At 38.7% G+C, this 27,682-nt stretch overlaps 1 protein-coding gene across 3 annotated transcripts in view; it reads right to left on the bottom strand.

The window, feature by feature from the left end:
* Window positions 1-27,682, bottom strand: part of LOC144659542 (uncharacterized) — a 53,824-nt gene that overhangs the window by 22,171 nt on the left and 3,971 nt on the right. For 2 of the 3 annotated variants that reach the window (XM_078520001.1, XM_078519999.1), the window contains exons 4-37: window positions 26,586-26,648; window positions 25,695-25,799; window positions 24,509-24,553; window positions 24,086-24,139; window positions 23,097-23,150; window positions 22,477-22,530; window positions 22,004-22,111; window positions 21,130-21,174; window positions 20,052-20,105; window positions 18,568-18,612; window positions 17,953-18,051; window positions 17,833-17,886; window positions 17,124-17,168; window positions 15,615-15,668; window positions 15,175-15,219; window positions 14,033-14,086; window positions 13,320-13,373; window positions 12,847-12,900; window positions 11,678-11,731; window positions 11,163-11,216; window positions 10,625-10,669; window positions 10,067-10,120; window positions 9,513-9,557; window positions 8,124-8,177; window positions 7,453-7,506; window positions 6,341-6,394; window positions 5,766-5,819; window positions 5,472-5,525; window positions 4,865-4,909; window positions 3,738-3,782; window positions 2,938-2,991; window positions 1,389-1,442; window positions 1,026-1,079; window positions 536-589 (exon numbers count right to left, since the gene is read on the bottom strand). In XM_078520001.1, the coding sequence (XP_078376127.1) occupies window positions 536-589; window positions 1,026-1,079; window positions 1,389-1,442; window positions 2,938-2,991; window positions 3,738-3,782; window positions 4,865-4,909; window positions 5,472-5,525; window positions 5,766-5,819; window positions 6,341-6,394; window positions 7,453-7,506; window positions 8,124-8,177; window positions 9,513-9,557; window positions 10,067-10,120; window positions 10,625-10,669; window positions 11,163-11,216; window positions 11,678-11,731; window positions 12,847-12,900; window positions 13,320-13,373; window positions 14,033-14,086; window positions 15,175-15,219; window positions 15,615-15,668; window positions 17,124-17,168; window positions 17,833-17,886; window positions 17,953-18,051; window positions 18,568-18,612; window positions 20,052-20,105; window positions 21,130-21,174; window positions 22,004-22,111; window positions 22,477-22,530; window positions 23,097-23,150; window positions 24,086-24,139; window positions 24,509-24,553; window positions 25,695-25,799; window positions 26,586-26,648 (1,914 nt within the window). The remainder of the gene's footprint in view (window positions 1-535; window positions 590-1,025; window positions 1,080-1,388; window positions 1,443-2,937; window positions 2,992-3,737; window positions 3,783-4,864; window positions 4,910-5,471; window positions 5,526-5,765; window positions 5,820-6,340; window positions 6,395-7,452; window positions 7,507-8,123; window positions 8,178-9,512; window positions 9,558-10,066; window positions 10,121-10,624; window positions 10,670-11,162; window positions 11,217-11,677; window positions 11,732-12,846; window positions 12,901-13,319; window positions 13,374-14,032; window positions 14,087-15,174; window positions 15,220-15,614; window positions 15,669-17,123; window positions 17,169-17,832; window positions 17,887-17,952; window positions 18,052-18,567; window positions 18,613-20,051; window positions 20,106-21,129; window positions 21,175-22,003; window positions 22,112-22,476; window positions 22,531-23,096; window positions 23,151-24,085; window positions 24,140-24,508; window positions 24,554-25,694; window positions 25,800-26,585; window positions 26,649-27,682) is intronic. The other variant, XM_078520000.1, reaches the window with a different exon arrangement.

Here is a 27,682-nt window from a genome sequence, read left to right as displayed (position 1 = left end):
GTGAAGATCACGTGGTTAAAACACATTACTTTGAACTTTAAGCCATCTCCACAGTAAGTGTTTCCTAGATCGTACAAAGAAACCTTCACAAATGAAAACGTTTCCTGCTCAGCTTCAAAACCTTAGTTTCTATTCCTTGTCACTGCAGTTAGCAGAGGCTGGCATACATGTCTGATTTTCACTTTAGCTACAACTTTTGAGTAGAACAATGTTCGTACCTGAAGAAACTTTACAAAAAGAGCTGAGCAGGAATATTTTTCAACAAATTGCTTATTAATTGTAACGCCAGAAGGTAACTTTGGACACTTAACATAGTTTTCCACTTTTCATTCTTTTTTTTTTTGTTTAAGTTGAAAAACATGCAATGTTTTGAGAAGGGGTAAATTAATATGATCAAATTGTACGCCTCTCAACAAGCTCTCTTGGTATTTTATTTTCATCACTAGCAGTAGAAGAGTCAAGCCATTCAACAATTAAACAGTTATATCTGCACGCAATGTAGGCCTATGGAGCTAAGCAAAATAATGTACCCTACCCTTTTTCCGTCCCTTCCAGGGTCTCCTCTGGGTCCCGTTGGGCCGATATCGCCCTAAAGTGAAGTAAAGAACAAAAAAATGTAAATAACACACATGAAATGAGATTACAAATAGTTATTCAACATATTTCCACTATGCCCAAATAAGGTCAGAGAGTCCTTGCTATTTGTCATCTGTACATAACAGATATCCTGCGATATACGTAGCTTGCCAAGATTCGTCCCACTTCTCGCAAAGCGCTGCACACCACAACTTGTTGAGTAATAAAATAATTATTGTGCTCAATCTTGCGTAAAATCGTCTGATTTTAGCCTACTCAGCCTACAGCCTCGTCAGCTAAGTATCAGGCGATATTATGTACGATTTTGCAGTAGTATTATTATTAAAAATCTGTAAGTAACGTGTCACATTTTGATGCGGTGTGAATAAGATTGCTAGTGAGAGTAGAAATAGTGAGAAAAATGTATGCTTTCAATAACACAGACTTACTCTCTCTCCCTTGGCCCCAGGGTTACCTGGTGGACCCGGCCGTCCGGGGGGACCCTGTAAAACAAAACATGCGACAAGTTAGTTGCACACAAACCCAGAAAATCGAACTCTTAGGCGTGGCTTACTAGGGTCCTTTAACCCTCTTGCTCCAAAGAGTTCCCTATGGCACACAATGCCATTACATGCTTAATGTTTGGTCAATCTGTATGACGTTCTTAATGACTTGTGTTTACTTGTGAGCCACCCGATACACAAGTAGCAACTCTGTTAGGCCATACAATACTTAACATACATTTATTTGAAAAAGGTCCCTAGGCTAATGTGGACCTTTATCACTAAGGCCTGCAAAGGGAAGGAACTCACCGATGCTCCTGCGTTACCCTGTGAGCCTTGAGGTCCTTTCTCGCCACGCTCCCCCTATAACAACAAACACACTGTTAATATTGTAAATAAGATAAGATGCTTGATACTGATAGAAAAAAAACAAACAAATGACTTGTGTTGAACTGCATAACCTTTCAATGACTGTTCTCAAACTCATTAATAATTCAACAAGTTAAAACAAAGAAAATCATAACCGTGAAGGAAGTTTTGATACCCGGTCTTATTTAGCACAGATTTTTACGATTTTATTTCTCCGTTTACTCTGTAGTTCTTGTTATGATTGAGAAGATATATCAAACACTCCAGACAGTGTTTCATCGGCTATCCTTGAAACACCTTGAATTTCGTCAAAAATACTCCGCTGCACGTCGTATATTCAACTCGGTTGTTTCACTAGCCGCATTACCAAGGATTCAAATGTTACACTGTAAGGTTTATTGCCACGTTTCATACAGTAGGTTAATCGAAAGCTGTCAATAGATTACAATTCGTTAGGGGAATAGGGGAATATATAAGAAACGAATAAAAAGTTACAGCTTACCCATTGGTGTCTGTGGAACGGATCCGCGACTAGTGAAAATGATTAAGTTCGTTCTCCCTAATTATCGTTTATTACGTCGCATAATACGTATTTAAGAAAATGTCAGAAATTGCTTTCGTAGGCCGAAACATCGGTGTTTGGATATCCCAATGAAACACTGTCGCTCGTGTTTGTTAAATTACTTCAAAACTTGTGAATATTTAACTCTTTAATTCATAGCTATCCAGGTATCAAATTTGCTTGAATGGAATTTTAAACATACTCATCGAAAACTCTAGGCTACACTTTGCTAAATTTGATTAAGACGTAATCCGCCAGGCTTCTGCGTTACTGTTTCAAAGGTCTTCAAAAGAAATCATTTCTAACAACACTGACCAAATACCGTAGAATTCCGGTTATAAGCCCTGGGTTTATACAACTTCGTAAGAGGTTTTGGGTGGGCTTAAAAGCGGAGGGGCTTATATCCGGGAGGGCTTATAAGCGGAATGAAAAAAACGTTTCAAAACGAGCCACGGGAGTGTTGATGACAATACGTTTTTAAGTTAAAAACACATAATAAAGCAACATTTAGCCCTATTCAGTACTGTCATCTGGTAGAGGGGGGCTTATATCCGGGGGGGCTTATAACCGGATGTATTTTTTTGTTTCCAGGATGATGGGCCTATAACCGGGGGAGCTTATAAGCGGGGGGGCTTATAACCGGAATTCTACGGTATTTCACTGAAGCGCTGAAATGACAATCTTCCAAAACAGCTACACGTGAGATTGTTGTTGGTGTTAACAAGGAAAATTACTTACATCTTTAGCTTTTAAAAAGGGTAGAAAATAATGCAATAGGATTTAAATTATTCTGTTACTCGATTTTGGTCCATCTAAAATTAATATTACTCGATTTCCCGATGCATTCTGGCTTACAAATGTTGTGCTAAGCCCTAAACACACACTATCCTGAATCATAAGCTCACGCTACAGGTTTTAGTCACTTACTGGTGTCCCGTCTACTCCATTTTCTCCAGGTTTTCCTTTTTCGCCTTTTACGCCCTATAAATAACATTGTAAAATTCATTAATAATTCATGAGGGTGCAAACCAATCCCAGCACACTATTCAGATCACACGTACACAACTGTAAACCCCAATACAAATCAAACAATAGAATTAACTTTTGATACAGACTCCTGCTCAGCTAATTCGTATTCATTAACTTTTGATACAGATCTCTACTGATTCACATAACAATACATTGCATTCAATTTATTGTTTTCATTTCACAAGTAGAATAAAATATTCGCGTCCGATCTGTATGGGCAGTTACAATGGCTCGCCTGTTGGCTCGCCATTGTAACCGCTCATACAGATCGGACGCGAATATTTTATCTACTACATGTCATAATAACAGCAGATCTAAGATAATATTTATTGTCTAGGACTGCAATGACAAAATTGAAATAAATAAAGACGAAGAGGTATAATCTTCCATGCTTTTCGGACCCTTGATCAATCCAACATGTCCCTACGGAGTGGGAGACATGGTGGGCTAATGGGAAGTGCATTGAACTCCAGATTGAGCGACCTGGGTTCGAACACTGGCCGGGGTCATTGCATTTTGTTTTTGGCAAGATAACTTTCACAGTTCATCCTCTACCCAGGAGTATAAAGGGTTACAAGCAATCTGTTAGGGAGACCTAAAAAATGCTGGGGGTTAACCTGTGATGGACTAGCATCCCATCCTGGGGGGGATAAGGCCTGCTTACTTGAGCATGACAAAACATTGTCATTTTAACTTACCGCTTCTCCAGAAGGGCCTCGTTCTCCTTGAGGTCCAACAGCACCCTGACCAAAAAAAAAGAGTTAAAATTCTTTTATGGAATGTCAATGTCAACATCCTTAACTATTCAATGAGAGGCACCCAAATTTCCGTGACACCAATTTTGTTGACCCGGAGGGAAACGCTAACCCAGGAATAACCCCTTCCTACCAGAGCCAAACACACAAGCAACCGGCGGCCATAATGAATATTTAATGAGATTCTACATTTGGCTAAATACTGACTCTCAGTCCAAGTGTAAATGAAACCAATTCAAAACATTTAATAAATAATTCTCTGACATTTTTTTTTTTCATTTGTTCTACGGTACTCATACAGCTCAATGGCTCCTTTACAACGATTTCAAGTTCCTCACTCCTTCTCGACGAGGTATCTTTGCACTGTTTCGTTCTATTTTCTGACAGTAATCAACCCCAAGTTAAGAACATTTTAGTCGCCATGGTGACTGAAATTTTGGAGAGAAAAAGCGATTAAATTGGGTCAACTGAAAGTGTGCCAACCTTCAACCCGGAATGATTCAGCATGCGAACAGCTTAGCGATTTGGGCGATATCGTCCCGGTCGTGGTGACTGGGGACGTATTATACGTCTTGGTAGGCAAGGGTTAAAAGATGAGCGAGGTTTTAATTTCGCGTATTAAGAAGGGTTTTCCATACTAATTTTTGTGAACTTTGAGATTGGTCCACGTCAAAACTGGGGGAGAGAAAATATAAACAGAAAGCCTCAAAGAAATGTTAAAAAATTGAAACAAATTTCACGCTAATCCTGGATTAGCTTAATCGTGCTTTGAACAACCGGGCCCCGAAATCCAAGTGTAAAAGAAATTTTTTCCAAAAATTTAATTAAAATTCTCTGAAATTTTTTTTTATTTGTTCTATATCAAATCAATCTTTCACGAGATTTCAAGTTCCTCCACCTTCTTGGGGGTATCTTTCACTTTCAAATTTTCTCTACTCAGTTTTTTATGTTAATTACGTTTTCTGACAGTACGAAAATTATGTCCCGCATATATACCCGTTCCAATTTGCGAAATTAAGATATTTTTTAACAAAAGTAATCAATAAGGTAGAACAAAACTGATTACTAACAGGGTCTCCAGGAATTCCATCTTGTCCTCTCTCTCCAGGTGGACCCTATGGGAAAAAGTGAAAACATTATCATATCTCATTCAATGATTACACTACATTGCAACTGTAAAGTTGAGTAGCTCAAAGTAGTATGAGAGGTACAAATTAAATAAAAAATATTGTTGTCAAGGGTCAAACAAAATCAAGGACGGTTCACTATTTGTAATAAACACATCAACTACGTACTACAGGGCCAACTTGTTCAAAGGTGGATAACACTATCCCTGGAACTAAGTGTTGACAAAACTTTATACTACAGCTATCCATACTGGATACCCGATTTATCTTGATGGAGAGTCTTATCCGCCCTTTTAATCATTTAAGGCCCATCTTTGTAGAGTAGGTAAATATGAGAGGCACTACAGGTCCCATCACAAAAAGTCTCAAAATAACATTTTACGTAAACTTTTAAAAAGTAGAGAAAAACACTAAAAACATGCATCACATTACAATTTAATTCTAAGTGTTTCAAGTCCAAGCTGACAAATCATCTTTTCTACAAGATTAAGGCACTGAGTCCCCCCCCCAAAAAATTTTTATATTCATATTAATTATGTGCATAAATTACCTTCTTTCCGTCTGGGCCTGGGGCCCCAGCAGGACCAGGTTCACCTTGGGCTCCCTGTGCAAAGAAACCAGCTTGTTAGTTTTATCACCATTTGTATTACACCCACAATTCCAAGCTCATGTCCACTAATATAATGTGCTTCTCAATTAAGCATGTGAAGGAATTTGTGAATGACTATTCAAATAAAAGCACTTATTGTACTTTCACATAGTACTGTCTGTATTTTAGTGTTTTGCAAAGAGAAATTTGGCATTTTTTGAACTTCAACTAGAACAGGAAAAGCATCTTACTTACCGATAGACCTGACTGGCCAACTGGGCCAGGGAAACCTCTAAGGCCAGCAGCTCCCTAAGATAACAAAATAAATTGAAACTGAATATCAAAATAAATATATTCCAGCACAATTTATACAAACTGTACTGCTACAGATTTTAGCAAAATTTGGACATGAGAAAATGGCCATCAAATTAGGTGAAATATAAATAACCACTTCAAACAGTGAAGGAACATTTCAGTAACACAGCAAATACAAAAAAAGGTGCAGATGGCCAAAAGTGAAGATTGAAACGGATTGCGATATGCGTTTTTGAAAAACTTTTAGGCTGAATAGTTTTGAACTTATTCTTGTTTGTATGTACTGGTAACTTATTTATAATGCCCGAAAGACACGTTTGTAAATTAAATGAAACTATTGTTTGTCATTTAGATCCATAACATAACAAAACAGACTAAACTTAGCCATCACAAAGACCCTTAAAAAGGCTATATTCACCATTTTCAGAAATGTCAGGAACATAATTTAACAGTTAATTGTTTGCTTTAATTAATGACTTAAAAGCTGCACTGCTTTCTGTCAGCAATGTACTCACATCAGCTCCAGGCTGCCCAGTTTCTCCACGTTCTCCAAAATCACCATGGGCTCCCTGTGGTGCAAATACAAAGAGTTATGCTACGAAAACTCGCAAGAGAAGTTTTATTTGCAGGCAACACAATAACATGTAGCCTGCGAATAGAGCCGCCTCTCGTCACTCCCAGCCGGTTTGACGTTTCCTGAACGCGGAAAGCCAGAGTGCGGAGAGGCAGCTGTATTTGCAGGCTAACTAACAGATGAGTGATGTAGTCCATAATTTAACCCTTTACCCCCTTAAGCAAGTGGCCTTTTTTCGTAAATTAAAAAGTATAAACCAGATGTCTATGTATAAGACACCATTTGAAAGGTGTTGATCAGTTAATTGCATAAAATACTTAAGCAAATAAAAAGAATGTTACAGTTTTAAAAGAAACGAGTTAAAACGTTGAAAAGAAAAATATTCAAAAAGTTGTTTATCTCCGTAAATTTTAGGCATACCCCTAAACTATATCTTATTGTGCAGCTTACAGTGTAGTGGTTAATTTCAGTTATGTTGCATACCACAAATGTATCAGGCAAAAAAGTTATAAAAGTTATAGGGGTGGTCAGTCAAGTCACAAATAGGGCCAGGTACAATTTTATGCTTTCAAATGGCAGATCTTGCCAAGACAATTTTTGTGCCAAAATTTCAAATCAATTGAACAAATATTGACCAAGTGATGACATTATGTGCCATTTGGCACTCTTAGGGGTTAAAGGGTTAAGGGGGAGGGGGGGGGTGCATACGAATTTTGGGTTTGAGCCTTGACCAGGATCACTGTGTTTTGTTCTTGTGCAAGACACTTATCCCCCCTCCACCTTGGTGTTCAACTTTATTGAATGCAAGAGCTGAACATAATTTTTTAAAATAACAGAAACACATCTTGGTGCATAAATGAGTTACCAGCAAAAATTGTTAGGAAATGCTGGCAATGGGCTTCAGTGTAGCATTCTACCCAGGCAGAGTAGCAATTCTCTTCAATTCTCCAAGTCACTTCATGTTACAGAACACAGAGTGAAGTAGTGCCAGCCTGGTAACCCACTGGGGCTTGTAGACAGATTATGTGTACTAACATGATGAACAGTTCATACCTGAGGTCCTTTTGGTCCCATGGCACCAGGCTCCCCTGGCTTACCGGGTGTACCCTACAAAAATAGAGAGGTAAAAAGACATTTTTTTTTTTTTTTTTTTTTAACTTTATTAATAATACACAACAAAACTTACAGAACAGTACTTACGTAGATTTATGGGATAATGCTTACAGTATATATATTATTTACATTACATTCAATAGACTACAATATGTTATTACATCACTTACAAACATTTAATTACAGCAGTTTGACAGAACATTGTCTTTTCCCTAAAAAGACATGAAGACTGGAGTTTAAAACTGGGCATTGGGTCATGTACTTTTTTTGTCTGTGTTATTTAAACCTCCAAATGTACAAATTGGAAACATAGGAAGTAGTGAGTTGCCCAAAGACTTGTCACTCGATACTTATCTCTTTTGTGACTAGTTAATTCAACAGCTTTGTTATACTCAGTAATGCACGTTAATTATCACAAGTCACACCTACAGAAAAACTATAAAGCTGTTGACTTCACGACATGCAGTCATGTTAAAAGGAAAAAAACAAAGGATGCAGAATGTTACATACCGGTATAATAATTTTTTTATTTTCATTGGTGAAAAATGGACCTTTCCTGCATTGCAGCAAACAATGGTCAGGTATTCCCAGCCCTCCCCTCCCATACATACCTGCTCTCCTTTCTTTCCAGATAATCCCATGCCACCGTTGGGTCCTGGAGGTCCCTGTTGACCAAAATGTTACTCATAAGTATTATTCTATCAATGAGCCAAACACTTGGTACACAGAAATTATAATTGTAGCTTGTAAAAGATACGGTAAGGATGCGCTTGCCAGGCTGTGCCAGAAACGCTTCCGCACATGCTCTTCCTGTGTAATGTAGTCTCCGCCTTCTGGAATGCTTTCAAAATTTGGTGGTGTGAAAAAACTAATCAGACTTTCGAACTCAATGAACGTAATATACTATACGGTTGGCAAAACAACACTAAGTACAAAGATCTCCTAAATTACGCTACACTTGTCGCTAAATACTTTATATTCTGCTGCTTTCAAGACGAATCTAATATAAATTTTGACAGCTTTCCCCCTTTCTTCGGCATCAGGATTGATACCCTTAGGCAAATTGCCATAAAAAATAAACAACTTGAAGAATTTAATAAGCAGTGGAAGAATTTCCTTTAACTTTTAAGTATTTACGTTTAGATACCCTTGAATCTCGTTTTCTTTTTTTGTTGTTTTTTCCTTGTTTTTTTTTTCTTTTCCTTTTAGCCGATACATTAATGTATATTTAAAATTACCGCCTTTCAATCGTTTCTTATGTTGTATCTTTTTTTCCTTGTTCTATGTGTATTTAAGTTTATTTTTGCTAACATTGATGTCATTTAAAACCGTTATATACTCTGTTTGTATTATTTTGAGTGTCAATAAAGTATTAATTAAAAAAAAAAATACAGAGATCTCAAACAAAAACCATTTATAGCAATTGCTCCCAATTACATGTTTTTCTTCAGTGGAGTAAGAAGATTGCGTACAATCTACTGTAGGTTTTTTCAGTGTCTTTGGGAATTGGGAGAACCTAATAGAATCAGGAATGGGGAGATACCATGTGTAATGCATCAAATCAGACAAAGTCTCATTGTTAAAAAGAACATTGGTCACTCTGAAAATGGTTAAACGATTTTGGTTTTCATTCCAAAGAATTGAGACTGTCCGTTTTTTGGAAGCTGTTATTGTGGTTTTCAGTAAAATGCTAACTCTGAAATTCAAAATCCAACTAACGATTGCATTTTTCGCTGCCGTCAATCTTAATTTATGGCTAAAGCTAGCGAACCATGAAAAACAGAAATAAACAAAATGGATCATAATCTACCAATCACAATTGAGAGAAGTGACCTTTTGACCCAGGTGAAGTGAGCGTCTGTTTCCCGAGAGGTCCGCCAAAATGATTGACGACAGCAAAAAACGTAAACCGTTGGTTGAGCATTGAATTTCAGAGTTCGCATGTCACTGAAAAGCGCAATAATTCACAACATTGCATGAGCAAAAAACATAATACAAACCGGTGGTCCAACTTTGCCTGGTTCACCATCTTTTCCAGGAGCACCCTTGACAATAAGAATAGGAAAAGAAGAGATGAGTGAGACAACTGGCAACCAAATAACATATAAAGAAACAACAACAAACAAAAAAGAACATGCTTTATGACTCTTGCCTGCTGCTAGTTAACAAAGACACAGCAAAATGTATATTTATATAAGGAATCACCAGCGAATGATGTTTAAAAATGCCATAACAATGCAAAAGAACTGCCATCTAAATCTTCGTAAGCAATTTGAATTTTGTGAAGTTCTCATGGACGATACACCTCATATTACTTTGTATTTAAAGATACTCTTGGTTAACTCATCATTTCTCACTCATTCAGAAATAACGTTTTTCCCTGTAGCAAGTTTATAACTTTTTCATTTTACATCTACAAGTTCTTGAAAAGCTGTACTCTGGAAACTGGTCTGTTTAGAGACGTGACCTCAACCCCTCAGGGCAAGTGAGTAAGCGTCAGTGTTAGCTGTCCTGGTGAAATGGAAATGGATACAAGTAGAAAATTTTTACAAACCTTCTCGCCGTCTCTTCCATCACTTCCTGGATCACCCGGAGCACCTGGGGCTCCCTGTTTACAAATAACAAATGCAAGTTTGAGATCAACAAGTCAAAAGTATCCTAACTTAGGTTTAAGATGTAAAAAGAATCAACAAAACTTTCAGGAGCATTAATGAGCAAATGAAAATTAACCATAGCTCTTTTGCATGCACTGCGGAGTTTTGTTGCAGTATCATAGGCCTGCAATGTGTGCGAAGGGATTGTTTTACATCACAGGCATGCAATCATGCAGAGAGCAGGAAACCTAATTTTGCACACATTGCTGGCTGCAATGGCAGCCATGTGCACTTTCCTTGTAGGCTTGCAATGTGTGCAGAGAGTACTAAGCTGAAGCCCTTTGCACATGTTGCTGGCTTATAATGGTAGCCATTGTAGGCCTGCCATGTGCACAGGGTGTTAGCTTTTCCTTAAAGGTCTGCAATGAGTGCAGAGAGCTACATGTATGGTAGCTTAAGGTCTTTGCACGTATTGCAAGCCTATGACGCTAGCCATTAAGCTGACACAGGACACTCACCCTTGGACCAGACAATCCGTCTTCACCAGCCACACCATCAGGACCCTGTCGAAAATAAAATAAAATTAGAGTTGACTCTAAGGATCGACTTAACAAATCAACCACATTTTCCCATGGTCTATACTCTTATAGAAATGAAGTCATAAAATGATCAAAACTCAAGTGGAACCAAAAACCATTAGGTGAGTGGTTTCACTGCAAAGTATTGGACATTTTGTGGCATCATATCTAAAGAATATTTCTACAGTCTATAAGACTGTAGACCATGGAAAAATGTGGTGGATTTGTGCTATACAATAACATGGAAAGTTTAACAGTGAATTAGATGGGAAATCAGTACAAAATTACATGCAGAAAATTCTTGGCAACTTCTCAAGTTTTCTGAAATCTGTCTAACGTTGTGTTACAGGTGACGCCATTTTCGTGGTCTATACTCTTAGCTTGTCAACCATAACTATCGACCAATGAGCGCGCAAGAATTTTCTCAGTTATTGCGAAAAGGGGTTTCATAGGAGTACAAAGTCGTTCAAAATCCTACCCTTTCTCCCTTTTGTCCATTGGTTCCAGGGTTCCCTGGTTCTCCTACAGCACCCTGCCAAAAACAAGATTTGTGACACAATCGGTTAGAACACAAAACACAACTTTCTTTTATTTTTATCACACAGGATATCTGAAAACATATACTTAAAAACGAAAAAACAAAAACTAAAGAATGAAAGAATATTTCAACAGAGGAGTCAATATTCATTGGAGATCATAAAAACCCACTCATATTTCCAGCAAATTCTATATAATGTTAAATTTCAGAAATTTGAGAGTGGTAGAAATGTTTTACAATTTTTGTATGCGATGCAACAGTATAACGGCATCAAATACAGCACAACTCAAACACAGAGTAAAACATTATGGTATTGAATTTGGAAGGAGGGGTGTTTAATTAATTTCTAAGCATATCATAATGAGGACCAGATTCCATTCCCCTGGAATGTCTGCATATAAGGACTTGCAATTGTGTGTTGTTGAACTAATTAGATTATTTTCATGTTAACATACATCTTGGCCAGGAAGTCCAGCAGACCCAATGGATCCTTGAGGACCACGCTGACCCTAAAGAAATACAAAAACACACAGCATTAAGTAGTAATCAAAGGTAAAAACTTAATGTGGCCCATGTGGCACTTGGATATATAAATAATTATGAAATAAATAGTAGCATCTTCATTAGTGGATAAATGCCATTGTAAAATGCACCACTAGATTTGAATTTCAAATTTTGAAAGGTTCTGTCTCTTGCACACACATGTAAAACTCAATAAAAGTGAAAAATCAGAATTGAAGCAGCATGGCTGACTGGTCCCAAGCTAGACAATGAGACGCATTTCCCGCCTCTTTCTTTGTTTGTTTCTGCCCACAGAAATTGACGCTATGAACCTGTGACTGTCTGTAACAGTGTGAGTACTGCTGCTGAAGCCAAACAAACTGACAGCCATGTTTTGCTCTCTACAGTGAGATAAACATTTAACTGATTTCTTCTACAAAGACATCGTGCTATGACCAGACACTATGTTGCCTACAACGTCTGTATACATTTTATTGTTAGTACTACTAGACAGGCAAACTTTGATCTGAACCATGGCATAGATCTTACATGATTGTAGCCTTTATGACTGTATTAAGTATTATTATTGCATTGCAAACCATGATTCAGCATGTTACATGAATTCCGTTTAATTTTAACAAAACTATACCTGCCAACTTTTTCTGGGTCAAAGGCGTGAGATTTTTATCCTGAGAGTGCCAGGATTTCCGAAAACGATACGACAATGTCGGAAGTTTTCCGAAGACGTCCGAAGTATTCCGAAGACGTTCCGATCATATTCCGACCCAGTGCGTGTACGTGTTTTGCAAACACGACCTCCTTCCCAATGAGATTTCGGTGAAAGTATCGTCATTTACCAGATTTACTCATTTTACATGGAGTTTTCGTTTCTCACATTGGTTGAGTTTACATTTTTGGGGAAGTGTGTCGTTTGTGGTTTTAAAAACTCACATTTTTCGACTAGGCGTGAGAAATTGGTTCGTAAGCGTGAGTTGGCGTGAGATCGAAGTTTTTAACTCGCAGGCGTGAGACTCACGCCCAAGGCGTGAGAGTTGGCAGGTATACAAAACAGCAACATAGTCAAACTTCTTAAAAGCAAAATCATTGATCAGCTTCTCCTCACCGGAGGTCCTTGTTCACCAGGAGCTCCCATCTGGCCTGGTTTGCCTCGCCTTCCCTACAAAAATAAATTTTTTGTTCAAGTTTTTACTTGTAACTAGAGCAGCACTTCAGAAAGTGGAACATCATGTTCATCATACATCAGGTAGTAACGGGATGAATGATTAAAAATTCACCTAATCAGTGGATAGCTAGGGGAGCGGCAAGGATGGCACAGTGGTCAGTGAGTGCATGCTCGCCTCCCACCAATGTGGCCCAGGTTCGATTCTGGCCCCTACTGTATTGTGGGTTGACTATTGTTGTTGGAACTTGTCCTTGCCCTGAGGATTTTTCTCCGGGTTCTCCAGTTTTCCTCCCTTCTTAAGAACCAACATTTCCAAATTCCAATTCGACCTGGATAGAGGACCCACATGAAAACCAGCTAGAGCTGATGTGGCTTCCTCTCTAAATAAAAATATAGTAAATGACACGACTTACTTGTCGTCCCTGCGGGCCTCGTGGGCCTGGTTCACCTATCGGGCCTGGATCTCCCTAAAAAAAATGAACAACCATGATTAGCATCAAGACAACACGACAACACCAAAAAAAAATGTATTTAAAGTGGTCATGCACTTAGCTTCATATCTCAACGAGATAGCTAGTTTACAGGCATGCCACTGAAACAGAGGCAACAAATAATTTATAAATGAACATAACAAGGTTAAAAATCCCAACTGGCAGGAGGCAGACCAGTTGGCTATATACAAAGCATGGTCGAGGATTTGAACTCAGGACAACCGAGAAACAAATCCAGCTAGTGGCAAGGGCAGGCCTCGAACCGGTGACCTCCGGATTACAACACCAGCGCCCTAAACCACTCGGCCACGCTTGCCTTTTTGCCAATTTTGCATGTGTAGAATTTTATTGAATTTTGCATGTTTCTGACCATTTTAGTTCTTTCTGATCTGACCAGTGTTTTTGATTAATTGAATGTTTAAAATAAACATCATCGTGTTTTGGCAAGTCTTTGGGTTTTGCTATCTTTTTGTTCTGACAGGATTTTTTTAATTCTTTGTAAAACTCCTAAATCTGGGCAGTTCCTTCAGGATAACTGCTCTAAACTTACAATACTGAACATAAATGTTTAAACCTAAGGGTCTGATTTCAGTTCTTTGTGAACAATTTGCGACAAGCTCCCAGGCTATACGTACCCTTGAGCCACTCTGACCAGAAAGGCCTGGTGGTCCTGGCGATCCACCTTCTCCCTAGTAAATAAAACACATTTTTATTAGTTTGACAGATTTTATGTAACAATGAAACTACTGACCGAGTAAACCTCTAAGGGAAACAAAGCTTGTTTTGAGAAATTGGGAGTCCGAAAAATTTGGGGTAAAATTGCAGTGTTGAACTTAGTGATTAGAAGCAAATCCTCGGGAAACATCTTTTGGTTTGATTTACGGGGAAGTTCAACAAGTCAAGAGTTCAAGAATGTGGGATTATATTGTAATTTGAAGGAGCAATCTTTTGAATGACTGGTTGCGAGATTAAAAAAAATATTTTCACCCAATTCATTCATCAATCAAATCGATGACTCACTTAAATTGATGACTCACTTAAATCTAAGAGTTGTGCTTGTTTCAAAAATCTCTTAAAAGAATTGGTGACTGTATTTTCTCTCCGAAGATGACTATTACCAAGGGTTACAGTGCTGCATACGGCACGTTGCAATCAAGCTTTGTGACAAACAGAGCCGAAACAATATATGAACAACATGGGAACAAGTAAATGTTACGGATATAAAGTTTTAAGTTCATAAACTGCAACGCCTGAACTCGAATAAACGCTGGTACCTCGATCAAACGCCCCCGGCATTTATTTAAAAATTAGCAGTTTTGACCCGCCATTTAAACGAGGCCGGCGTTTAATCGGGGTCCGGCGTTTAATTGAGAAAACAGGGTATCTCCAACTGCTGACTGGTATATTGATGTACTTTATTTTTCATTTTTTGTGTGCATATCCGTTGTTTTTTTTGTCTCTCTTTTTCATTCCTTGTGTGTGTGTGTGTGAATGGAAATCGTGTCTCATTTTTTATACTTGTAACTTTATTGCAACTTCTTTTCTGCATGGCCCAGCCACTTAGCTCGATTATATTAGCCTTAGCCTTTCTAAGTGGCTGTGCTCCTTTTTTTCACTGTAATTTTTTTCACATTGTATGTATTAATCTTCATTCTAATTTCTAGGCACGAAATAAAGATTGTTGTTGTCATTTCTTTTGACCATTGATTCAAAATGTCTTTGTAAATAGAATGTTGATGTTTGAAGAGATGTCGCAAAACCCAATGCTTTGACGCACCTGTGCACCCGGAGGTCCATGGCCTCCGTCCTCACCAGGCTTGCCCTGAAGTAAAACAAGAACAGTAATTGGATTAAATTTTGCAGTGCAAGAATTAGAAACAAATTAAAAGACATCTTTTTTTTGCTTAAAACAAAAACAGTAATTGGATTAAATTTTGCAGTGCAAGAAACAAATTAAAAGACATCTTTTTTTGCACACTAAGTCTTTCCCCAGTTTAAGGGAAGTCTTGTTATTCACTTCAAAAACTTCTGTACTGATGACATACATGTAAAGTAGCTCTACGGGGTGAATTATGATTTTGCCTACAATTATTACATGCGACACATTATTACATGCGACCCTACCACATCCTTACAACAGATGTATATATTCCTCCAGTACGACCTACAGGCTTGGTTTATAAGATACATATTTAATGACATTGTTTATTATCATACCGGTCGCCCTGGTGGGCCAGGTAATCCTTGAGGTCCCATTGGTCCAGAATCACCCTAAAACAGAGTTAAATATGCAAACTTAAATAACTGAAGAAAACCTTAAATAATTGTCTGCAAGATGGAAAAACACCAAAGTAGTACAAGTAAATCATTAATGACTAACAAAGACTACGTCAAACTAAAGACAGATTACAATTGACAAATTTGAAACTAGTGGCCACTTTTTCAAAATGTGTCATTCATGTTGTTGCTTCTTTAAACCCTCCTTGTAAGTGTTAGGTGAAGTGTGAGTCTGCATTAAGAGCTGGAAGCAAGACTTTCAGGTTGAAGTCCTGGCAAGGATTGATTGCAACCCTCCAAGTTAACTTTTTTCCTTAGTGGCCATTTGGCGACTATCTGTTTACTAGGTGAAGTTGCCAAAAGAAAATCTTGGTCGCCTAAATATAACCATCTGTAAATCTACGCACCAAAAACCATTATGAACAAAATTTTACCGTGAAAATTTTCCCTGGAAAAACTCAATGAAAGTAACAAAAAGAATGAAAAAAAAAAAAACAGTTTATAACAACCCAGAAATTCTTCAAAGTGAATCTTTAATGTACAGGACAGTTTTTCATTTGAATTTTCAGTAATCAGAGTCTGCTCATCAAGCTCTGAAGCAGTCCTCTTGTTGTTGCCAGGATGGCGACTTGTTTTACAAGTTAGTCGCCAGTTCCAAAATTCTAGTCGCCATGACGACTAAACCGGTCGCAACTTGGAGGGCTGGATTGTGTTATGTTCTTGGGCAACACACTTGACTCTGAAAGTGCCTCATAGATGACCCAGATGTTTGTCACATTGTTGCCTCTAGAGCACATACTGATGATATGCTAGATAAGTGGCTTATGGTGTCAACCCTCCAAGCTGCAACCATTTCAGTTACCATGACGACTAGAATTTTGAAACTGGCAACTAAATTGTGAACAAGTCGCCATCCTGGCGAGTACAAGAGGCCTGCTCCGGAGCTTGAGCAGACTATCATCAGTGAAAATCCAAATTTAAAACTGCTCTGTATGTTATTGTTTCACTTTAAAAAACTTCTGGGTTTTATAAACAGATCTTTCTATCTTTTCATTTGTTCATTCGTTCATTTGTTTCATTCATTGAGTTCTTCCAGGGAAATTTTGTTTCATTCACGCTTTTTGGTGGGTAGATTTACAGATAGTAATATTTTGAGATCAAAATTTCCTATTGGCATCTTAACCTAAATAGATAGTCACATAAAAAAAAAATAGATTAAGTCACCAAATGGCCACTAAAGGAAAAAGTTGACTTGGAGGGTTGGGTGGACTAGCATCACAGTCAAATATTTTAGAGCCAGATGATAGCCCATAGCTAGTGAATTTGCCTTGCGGGGTAATAGGTTTAAGGTGGCTTACTGAAGCTTTTCCACAACAAACAACAGCTGTAAGACTGTATCTCAATTTCCTTTTTATTATTATTTCTTATTAAGTTGTTATTAATTTTTACCTGAGCTCCTTTCTGCCCTTCATCGCCATCTTTACCAGGGGCACCCTACAAGAGTTTGACAATTAGTAACAGCTTACAAGATAATATTCCATACATAGCCAGACGTCTTCCATACATAGCCAGACGTCTGCCAGACATTTTCAAAGTTCTAGATGGGTCTACTGTCATATCCGTCCATAGCCAAACCACCTTAAGTTTGAACAATTTTCATGATTAGTACATTCCATTTTTAGCAATGTCAGGCTATTATTAGTGGCTTCTTATTAACACCAACACCTTCATTACATTTTATTTTGCACTGCACTAGCCGACCGGTTAGCTCAGTTGGTAGAGCATCAGACTACCGTGCGAGAGGTCTTGGGTTCGAGTCCCAGACCGGACCAACACTCAGGGTCTTAAAATAACTGAGGAGAATATGCTGCCTTTGCAATGACATGCCATCTGCAAATGGTTAGATATTCATGTCTTCTCAGATAAGGACAATAAACCGAAGGCCCAATCTCTTGCATCTTCAGTGTTATGGTCAGCAGGGGAAATAAAAGAACGCACACGCTTATCGTAAAGAGTAGGGCATGGAGTTCCCGGTGTTGTGGTCTGGTCTTTGCCTATCATGCTGTGTACTGTTCAAATGCTTGGAGATATCCAAGGATAAAAAAACTCTGATGATGATGATGACACTGATCCTTTAAAAGCGCATGGCATTACTTACATCAGCTCCTCTGTCTCCTTGGGGTCCTTGTGCACCTCTCCGTCCTGGCAAGCCCTAGATGAAGAAAAAAGTCAGTCTCTGTTTTTTTAACACCTTGCTTTTAAAACCTATTTTGCTGACCTGTTTTCCACGTTCCCCTTCCAAGCCTGGGTCACCTGTAGCTCCTTTTTCTCCGGCAACACCTGGTGCACCCGCCGTTCCTTGGACACCTTGGGGTCCCTGTGAATGAAGAGTGATTAGTATCAAGCACAATAGAGTCCTATTTTGGAGAGAAATGCAGTTTATGGCAATGAAAACGTGGCGATCAAATTTTCCCGTGCCGGTTGGAGCTATTGTTCTTGCTCTATTGTTTCTAGGTTCTTGTTGACTTGGTCGTTCTTTGTTTTACATCATTATTGAGCCCCACGTGCGTTGAAAATCGTGGTACAATCATTTGAATTTCAGCACTAAAAAAGTTACGCAACATCATAAAATTCTACGTTTTTATAGCTACGCGACGACAGCGACATTTTGGGATAAAAACAGTGCATTTACATTTTTTGTGGAAATAGTTCTGACCCCTATAATCGGTGAATTCAAGGCATTGTTGTCATGATTCCTATATTTTCCATTTCACTGGAAAATATTGCCTGCTCCCACGCTGTCCAAAAACATCGCTACTTGGTCCCAGACCTCGTTTCTATCCCCCCTTAAATGATCCTTAAGAAAGATTAAGGTGTAAAAACTAGTACTTACAGGTGTGCCTGCGGCACCTTCTGGTCCGGAAGGTCCAAGAGGTCCCTGAGGATAAAAACATGTTAATTATAATTGCCACGCGAGCCTGTCTCGGCGGCAGGATATAGAGCCGTGCGTAGTTCAAAGGCTATGCAGAAAAAATCTCAGATCTTTCAGCTCGATTTTCGCGTAATCCGGTTCCGTGAAGTGATATTTTTTTGACCATTTTAGGATGTAGGCGGAAGTTGTCGAAAACACAATTTCTGATGTTTTTAGCCAATCCATTCAGCAGAATCTGTGCAGCATGTGCACACTTTGTTGTAGTTTGGCCAATCAGCGCACTACTAATTTGTTTAGCACGAATTCCCAGACAAGATGCGTGTCGGATAACAAAGAGGTTTCAAATCTGTTCGCTTCAAAATCCAAAATTCCCGAACTAGAGATTGAAATACGAAAGAAACTTGAATTAAACTTTGTTTAGAATTTAATTTCATTTAAGATGAAGGCAAGAAATGCATTACAAAGCTTCAAAATTTCCAAAGCTTCGAAAATTTCGAAGTCATACAAATTTGCATGCGTAATTAAGTTAGGTCTGGCTATGAAAACAACACGGAAACGGATTTGGTGTCGTGGATTTTATCGATCAGAAGGGAGCTATTTAGACTTTTTTTCCTTTCTTGAATTTATAAAATAAATGTCCTAAACTTCATTTTTTTACTGGATTGTCTACCTTTTTTTCTCTCCGACATCCGGGCCTTGAATTTTCCTAAAAGCTGTCTTAACAACAACAGTTTAACGTGACATTTGAGACGTCACGCATTGCGCGTGATGAATTATTCTCGGAACGGTGACCAGTAGTAAAATAAAATAAACTTGTTCCATCTTTGGTCCAAAAACATTCAAGATTTTCAAAGAAAACGCCCAATGTTTATTGATCGGACCAAAATCATAAAGCATACTTTCAGCCAAACATTTACAATTGTCCTCCCTTCTTCTCTCGATCTCCTGTTGTACTCGTTCGCATTTCTACCGATAGGTACCACTAGTTGGATAGGACTGAGTAAGAAACTGACTTACTTGTAAGCCTGTGGCTACCATACAGTTAGACAAACTTACTGGCCTTCCTGTGGCTACAGTAAGACAAACTTACTGGCCTTCCTGTGGCTACAGCAAGAAACAGACTTACTGGTAAACCTAAGGCTCTAGTTACATAGACTTACTGGTCTTCCTGTGGCTACAGTAAAAAAACACAGACTTACTGGTAAGCCTATGGCTACAGTAACCCAGACTTACTGGTCTTCCTGTGGTTACAGTAAGAAACAGACTTACTGGTAAGCCTGTGGCTACAGTAAGAAACAGACTTACAGGTAAGCCTGTGGCTACAGTAAGAAACAGACTTACTGGCAAGCCTGTGGCTACAGTAGCCCAGACGTACTGGTCTGTCTGTGGCTTCAGTAAGAAACAGACTTACTGGTAAGCCTGTGGCTACAGTTCGACAAACTTACTGGTGCCCCTGCAGGCCCATCAGGTCCAGTCTCTCCCTGCTCGCCTGGCGCTCCCTGCAAATAACAAGCCGATACATGTTATGGATTATGGGAGGGGAAGCTTAAGGAGCATGGAGGCTGGGATATTTATAATGGGTTGTAGGTTAAGTGAAATTTTGAGTGATAATTAAGAGCCCTGGGTTCAGTCTTCTAATTACAGATCCAGAGCAATTGATAAAGGAATTGCTGAAGATGGCATTCTTGAAGCAAGTGTTTTTAGTTTGGGGCCTTTGAAAAAATACCACTGCACATGCGCAACTAGTGCCAGCCCAAAACCACGCATTAGAAATTAAAATCCCTAAAACTTGGCAGAAAGAAGGTGGAATGAATTCTGATTTTTTTAACAAGTGAATCAAGATAACTTATTAACCTTCTTTACAATCTGGTACATGCAATTACTGTTAACATGAAAAAAAAAAGAAACACGTCTACTACTAAAAAAGTCTGTAAACATGGGTATTTCTTTATAGAGTGGTTTTCACTTGAGTGTCGAAAGTAAATTGCGTTTGCTTTGGTTTTGAATTACTACGGTTAGTGATTGGCTTAAAAATCTCGCGCCACTTTCTTAGCCAATCAGAAGTAAAACCAAAACCAATCGTGACTAGCTCGCGAACGTTTTCCCGTGCTTCGTGCCAGCTACATGTATTTGCTTCGAGTTTTGATTGGTTCACTGGATTGTCTGTGTCCTTTGTGATTGGCCAGAGTAATTACTTTGGTTTTGGTTTTATGACACTCAATTGAAAACTGCTCTATATCATAACTATTACAATAATGGGAATTTTATAAATTAGAATGCATCACATTAAGCATGTGGACATTCTTGATCTGTTGGCACTGATTTTAATTTTCAAATATGTTATATGTGCCATTTGAGGTTTAGGTCTTTTTTCTGTTCTGGTGATGTGACTTGTCAAATATGTCTGTAATTTGAAACTATTTTTGTGCATGGTCTGGTTTATGAACAAATTGGTAGTTAAGATGGACCACCCTTAACCTAGCACCTATAAATTGTGATATCATACAGTTATGTAATACATACATCAGTGCCGTTTCTTCCTGGGGTTCCCGGAAAACCATCAGAGCCCTGCAAAAAATAAATAAATTGATTAATTAATTAGTTATTAATTCAATTACAATGACCATGAAAATGGTACTCAAACGATGATATTGAAATTGCTCTGTAAATTAAAAGCAACACTAAAATTATTGCAATTCCAGTTTTACACATTTCTAAATATTATACACAATGACATTTTCTGTCAAGCTTGAAACTTGTTATTCTCCTCCTCTCAGATCGTCAGACCTGACCCCTCTTCATCAGAGGCAGTCGAGCATTTTAAAATGTTGGGGGAAGGGGGGGCTCATTGTACTCCAAGCCAAAAGCATACCTTCCCCCACTGGGGGTGGGGTGCATAACTAAGCAGTTAAAACGACCCTGTGTCTTGGTGCTTTTTAGGGAAATCTTGAGTCAATGCCACAAGCAAAGTCAAATACAATTTCTCATATTGCAGACCCCTCCTATAGTAGTGTTTTCGGAAAGGCAGTTTTGTTGAAAGTCATACACCACTGATCCTGATAAAACAATTTATGCAAAGGTCACAAGACTGAATATCTATTTAAGTTATGTTTGCGATAATTTCGGCACTGAAATAGGAGAGGGGTGGGCTAAGCACCCCCAGATTTTTGTCTAGGGCCCGTGGGCTATAGCACCCTGTTCCAACCCCCACCCTACTTCACCACCTAATTATGTCATAATTATCAAATCTGTGAATTTGGAACCAAATCAGCCAGACAACGTTCCCTTTTGCTTATATGATGCTTTTCTGCAAAGTTTTCACCTGTCTGCTGTTAAAACAATGTATCAAATTATGTCATCATAAGATGTTGATTGATTCACAGTTTATGTAACGCACCTTTCTTCCAATATCACCTCTAACACCCTTTGGACCTTTTCTTCCAGTAAATCCACGATCACCTTTGAATCCTTCAGCACCCTTTGAGCCTGGAGGTCCTTGTTCACCCTAAAATACATTTTATAAATCAAAATTCAGTTAATTTCTGAGCAGCTTAAACACTTGTGAGTAATTAACACTAAAACCTCAGCTTTTCAAATTTTCATACGGTGGCTATTATTTTCAGTGAACCCCCTTATAAACCATATTTTTTGCCCTCCCCCACTTTTGAAGCCATATTTTTTTGGCATGGCCCGGTCAAATCACCACCTCATAAAAATGAACCATCCTGCTTTTGTTTTACTTTCCTGCTTTCAATTTTTTATTCACAAAAAAACAATGCAAAAATCAAACAGCTTCCGAAAAGCATTTCAAACCACAATGTCCGGTAAACTTCAAAATCACTTTTAAAATTAATATCAGATGTTACTTACCGGAGATCCTGGCTTTCCTGGGGGACCTTGCAATCCAGGGGGGCCTCGTGTTCCCTGAAAAATTAATGTTTAAGGTGGGTGGAATAGTGCCTAATGCTTCCTACACTAGACTCTGGATCAAGCAGCCTCGGTTCAAGCCCAAGCTGGGGTCTTTGACAGTGGAAAACTTAACTCCCAAACTGCCTCCTTACACCCATGTATATAACTAGTAGGTATTGGTAAATCGAGTGCTTAGGAGGGGGGTGGGGGTGGGGAGGAGTAACCTTGTAGTGGATCAGGGCATTCAATTAAGACATAGCATCCAATGGCAGCTTGTAAAGTGCACAACTCCCTATGAAGGTCAAATGATTGTTTTCAGCTTCTTGTATTGCTCTCGCACGGGTGCCATGATGTACATCAAATCTTACTGAGAGCCCTGTGGACTGTCAAGCATCTCATCCAGTGGGGAGTAAAAATGCTTGTGGTCATTTCATTAGAGATGCGCCAACGGGCTTGCCTAATGGGCTACTTATGGCTCAAACAGAGACCCCCAGCCCCACCCTCCTCTTTATGGCTCAAACAGCTCGACTGGTACTGTAAACAGAGACTTTAACTACCAACCCACCATATTGAAAACTTACGTTTAGTCCATCACGTCCTGGTTGTCCTGTTTCACCCGGTGATCCAGGGCTTCCCTACAACACACATAAAAAACAACATTAACCTTATACAGCGGAACCTCGATTTAACAAAGTGCCAAGGGACTGGGAAAATTGTTATATCGAGGGTTTGTTATGTCGAAAACCTCGATATAACAAAATCGCCGAAAAACAACCAAAATGTTCGTTATATCGAGGTACAGTTAATCAATTTTTAACAATGTTACGTTGCACTATGAACCCAGCATTTCCGGATATTAATGATTTCTGAAAATAACATTTATAGTGTCTAATATATGCACAAAGATATAAACATATGTACTTGAACTTGTTCTCTTGTTACAAGATGAAAGGATTTTCATCTTTGTTGGTCTGTTCCGCATTAATCTTTTGTCACGTGTTGACATTTCTCGTTTTATCGAGGTACATTTTACATTTGGGTCTCGACTGGATTGTGTTCGTTATAACGAGGATTTCTTTACGTCGAGTTTCGTTATATCAAGGTCCTGTTCCATACACTTTACTGTAACTTTGGACGGCTGAAGAATATCGTTCATTAAACCGAGGACTTCGTTATATAGAGGTTCGTTAAATAAAAATAATAATAATAATAATAATAATAATAATGACTTTATTGCAGCATATCCACAGTCAAGTGGCTCTTCATCTACAATAGATGAGGTTCCACTGATAGTAAAAATTGTTTCCATAATAAATAACAAATGACATACGGGTATCATCTCTTTTTGTCATGATTCATTCATTGGTTCCGTTCGTCAGTTGGTCGGTCAGTTGCTGGTTGGTTGATTGGTCTGTTTGTTCATTTGTTTAATTCATTTGTTCATTATAACTCATGGCAAAAATATGATACCCAGCAAAAACTTTATGATCTAAAAAATTAATTATTATAATTTGCCTTGCTGGCCTCTGGACTCTTGGGAATGAGAGAGAACTTCAAACATTATACTAACCTCTAATCCGCGAATTCCCTGGGGTCCAGGTGCTCCGGGTTCTCCAGGGAGACCCTGGGATAAAAAACAGATGTTGTGGTTTAGTTTTATATTTGGTTCAAAAGTTTTCAAACTACAGATCCATTTCTAAGGCAGAAAAAATAAATTATCACTGGAAACGTGTACTTTGCCAGTAATCGCAATTTAAGAATTATTAAGGAATTATGCTCCTTAACGAATACGGTGAGCCCCCTTTTTTACGGGACTCAGTAAGCCCTCCCACTGAGGTGAATAGTTGTTTATTATAATTAAACAACCAATTTATTAAAGCTCTGGTCTTAGAAAACAGTTCACTTTGAAGAACAGATAAATTCTGCAGACAAATACACCCATACATCCTTTCACATACAATAGAGATGATTTTTTAAATATATTAATACATACAGGAGGGCCGTCTCTTCCTGGGGGTCCTTTCTCACCCCTCCGTCCCTGCATGAAATAAACACAAGTGTTAATGAACATTGTAATATAATTCAGTTTATTTTGGTTTGAGAAAATGACAAGCCTTTTTAACTCTTTCTCTCTCTCCATGAGTCAAAACATACAGGTTTCTCATGCATTCCAAATGTTACCCTTAACTTTTATAATCTTTAGGGAAAAAATTTAAAGAAGAACGTAACATGAAAATAAAGTGTAGGAAATTTCAAATAAAAGGTTTACACCAATAAATAGACTTGTGGTACTGTTTATCATACAGTCTATATTAATTTGAACAACAGGGTAGTTGGTATTAAGGTTTAGGGAAAAAACCCTAGCAGGTGACTAGCATGTGACTCAAATGAAACTTTCATGCTGTACTGTTAATAGCGGAGCTCCACAGCGGCCCGAAGGGCCGCAGAGCGGAGCCCCATACCCATAGAAAATTCACAGAAATAGGAAAACCATGAACTTGAGTTTTCATGGTCATCATGGCTAGCGGCATGGCTCGCGGGCGCGTACGTCGTACGACGTACGGTGTTGCGCACTTCAGAAATAGATAAACCCTCATCTATTTGTTACTGGGCATCCAAGTTATGGTCAATTGACAGCTGTCAATACAAGGTATCCGCTGACCAGTATCACGTGATCATATCGCGGGCTCAGGTGTATAACTCATCGAGGTAACGCGTTTTTATAAAGTTGACCGCTGACCGAAAAATGGTTTTTTCTATTGGATTGCGGGCTCATTAACTATTTTTTTTTGCCTACGGTCAGTGAATTCAGATATTTTAATAAAGGGCAAAGTAAATTACCGGGGAGCTCCGCTTTTAGGCTTGGCTAAATCTATTTAATTATGCTGTACAAGGTAGTTCTAACTTTCAAGTTTGTGAATGAAACCCTAGTGTGTGACCATTCAAATGAAAGCTATTGAGCAGTACTTTTCATGTGGTGTACAAGGTGGTTCTAACTTAAAGTCTGCGAATGAAACCCTATTGTATGACCATTTAACAAAAGCTACTGAGCAAGACTATCATCTGGTACTGTTTGCTGTGCTGTGCAAGGTGGTTCAAATTTTCAAGTCTACAGAGGAAATCCTAGTGCGTAACCATGCAACTGAAAGCCACAGTACAGTGTATTTAGCGAAACTCACCGGTACTCCAGGCACTCCAACACTTCTGATAACAGGGGAGCCAGGCGGTCCAGGGGGACCGATGGGCCCCCGTGTGCCTGGGGGGCCGGGTGGACCTGGGGGACCCTGAAGAAAAGCAAACAACGTTTTAAGAACATACAATCCATTTAAAAACTCAAAACTGTCAGTGATCAGTATACTGCCAAAAACGTAACAGCTATGATAAAGATTTGATATGTAATTTACTCACCAGCTAGGGTCATTTTATAAATCAGCCAAATTTGAGGTACCATAATGATTCGATTTAGCGCCCTCCTTCCAATAAGCGCCCCCTTCCAAATAAGCGCCCCCTTCGAATGTATTTTTGTAAATAAGCACCCCTATTCTAATAAGTACCCCTATTGTGGATAACTGCCCCTACTGAAGTCATTGACATCAACTAGATAAACTCCTGACCGTTCACCGTACAGTTCATGTATATATTTATTGTTAGATACATTTGGTTGTTTCTCAAAATATTAAATAAGCGCCCTGTCCCGAATAAGCGCCCTGTCTCGAATAAACGCCCTCCCTTGAGGTGCAAAAAGTAAATAAGCGCCCCGGGCGCTAAATCAAATCATTACGGTACTTTTACTGAAAGTGACGTTCAGTGAGGTGTGAAGACTTCCCATGTCGTTCTCTGGAAATATATTTTGAGGTGAATAATTGTTTTAGTATATACCACACAAGTTGAATAACTAGCAGACCAAAACATCACTTTTGGTAAACAAAGTGACGCGCGAAGGCAATTTGTTTCTCTTTAGCGGCTTGGAGGTGAATATTACTTTTCTAATCACCCCCGAGTTAACCAATCAGTGCACACGAAAAGCACTATTGACTTGTGTGGTATATACTAATAGTATTTGTACTCACGTCGTCACCAGGGGTTCCCTGTTCACCAGTCTCACCCCTGTCTCCTGCCAGACCTGCATCTCCCTAAAAACAGTCACAAGAAATATCTTTTTATCAGCATGTCAAGATACACTCATCCAGCTTTATTCAGAACCAATGCATTTTAGCTATCATGGCAAAGGTCAGTATCGGAAACTACAGTAGAACCCCGGTAACTCGAACTCGGAAAATTTGAACAACCCCGCTAACTCGAACTAACTTCTATTTCCCTTGGATTTGACCCCACTTTTTAATCATTTTTACTCGGTTAACTCGAACTCAGATAACTCAAAAATCCCGCTAATTCATACTAAATTTTGTTTCCCCTAATCAAAATTTGGGTCACATTTACCCCGACAACTCGAATTTCGGTTTTTGCAACTCACCACAGATGCCCATTGATTAGAGCAACGAACAGATCACCTATTTGACAGCCATTTCCCAATCTTATCATAAGAATGTATGATCGTGTTAGAGTTTCTGACAAGATATGTTTAATTTGGACTGTACTGTTTACTGAAGTGCTGAAAAATCAGTAAGCTATCAAATATTAACATGGCAAATTGAATATTAGATCGACCCAGATTACTCGAAACCCCGCTAACTCGAACTGTTTTTCATTTCCCTTCAGAGTTGGAGTTAATAAATTTTTGATGACCCACAAAAAATTAATAAAATTTTGCCTTAAAAAATGAAACAGTAGGGAAATAAATGCCAGTTACACCGGTAAGGATAAATCTCAACACCTCCCTAAGTGGCTATTTTTCTGGTTTCAAGAGTACACTCAGCTTTAATTGCCTTAAAGGAGAGTCAATTGTATTAATTAATAATCAGATAATAATTAATAAGAATCAGAAACCCTTTGAGTACTTCAGTAACTAGGGGCCCCTTCCATTAGTCTGAACTGGCCGGTCAGGCCTGTTGAGCAGATTTAGCTCATTTCTGACCAGAAGTCGTCACAACTGTCCAAACAATTGGCTTTTTTTAAAAAATCTCCAGATGTCAATGGGTCAATTAGATCCTAATAATAAATGGCACGCGACGCATGCAGAAGCGATGGCGTTTCACAAGGGGTCTTA

Source organism: Oculina patagonica, chromosome 7 (assembly GCF_052425735.1).
Source record: "Oculina patagonica isolate OP01 chromosome 7, crgOcupat, whole genome shotgun sequence".
Classification (NCBI taxonomy): Eukaryota; Metazoa; Cnidaria; class Anthozoa; order Scleractinia; family Oculinidae; genus Oculina; species Oculina patagonica.
The sequence above is the reverse complement of the archived record's forward strand: the minus strand, read 5'-3'. Positions and strand labels throughout refer to the sequence as shown.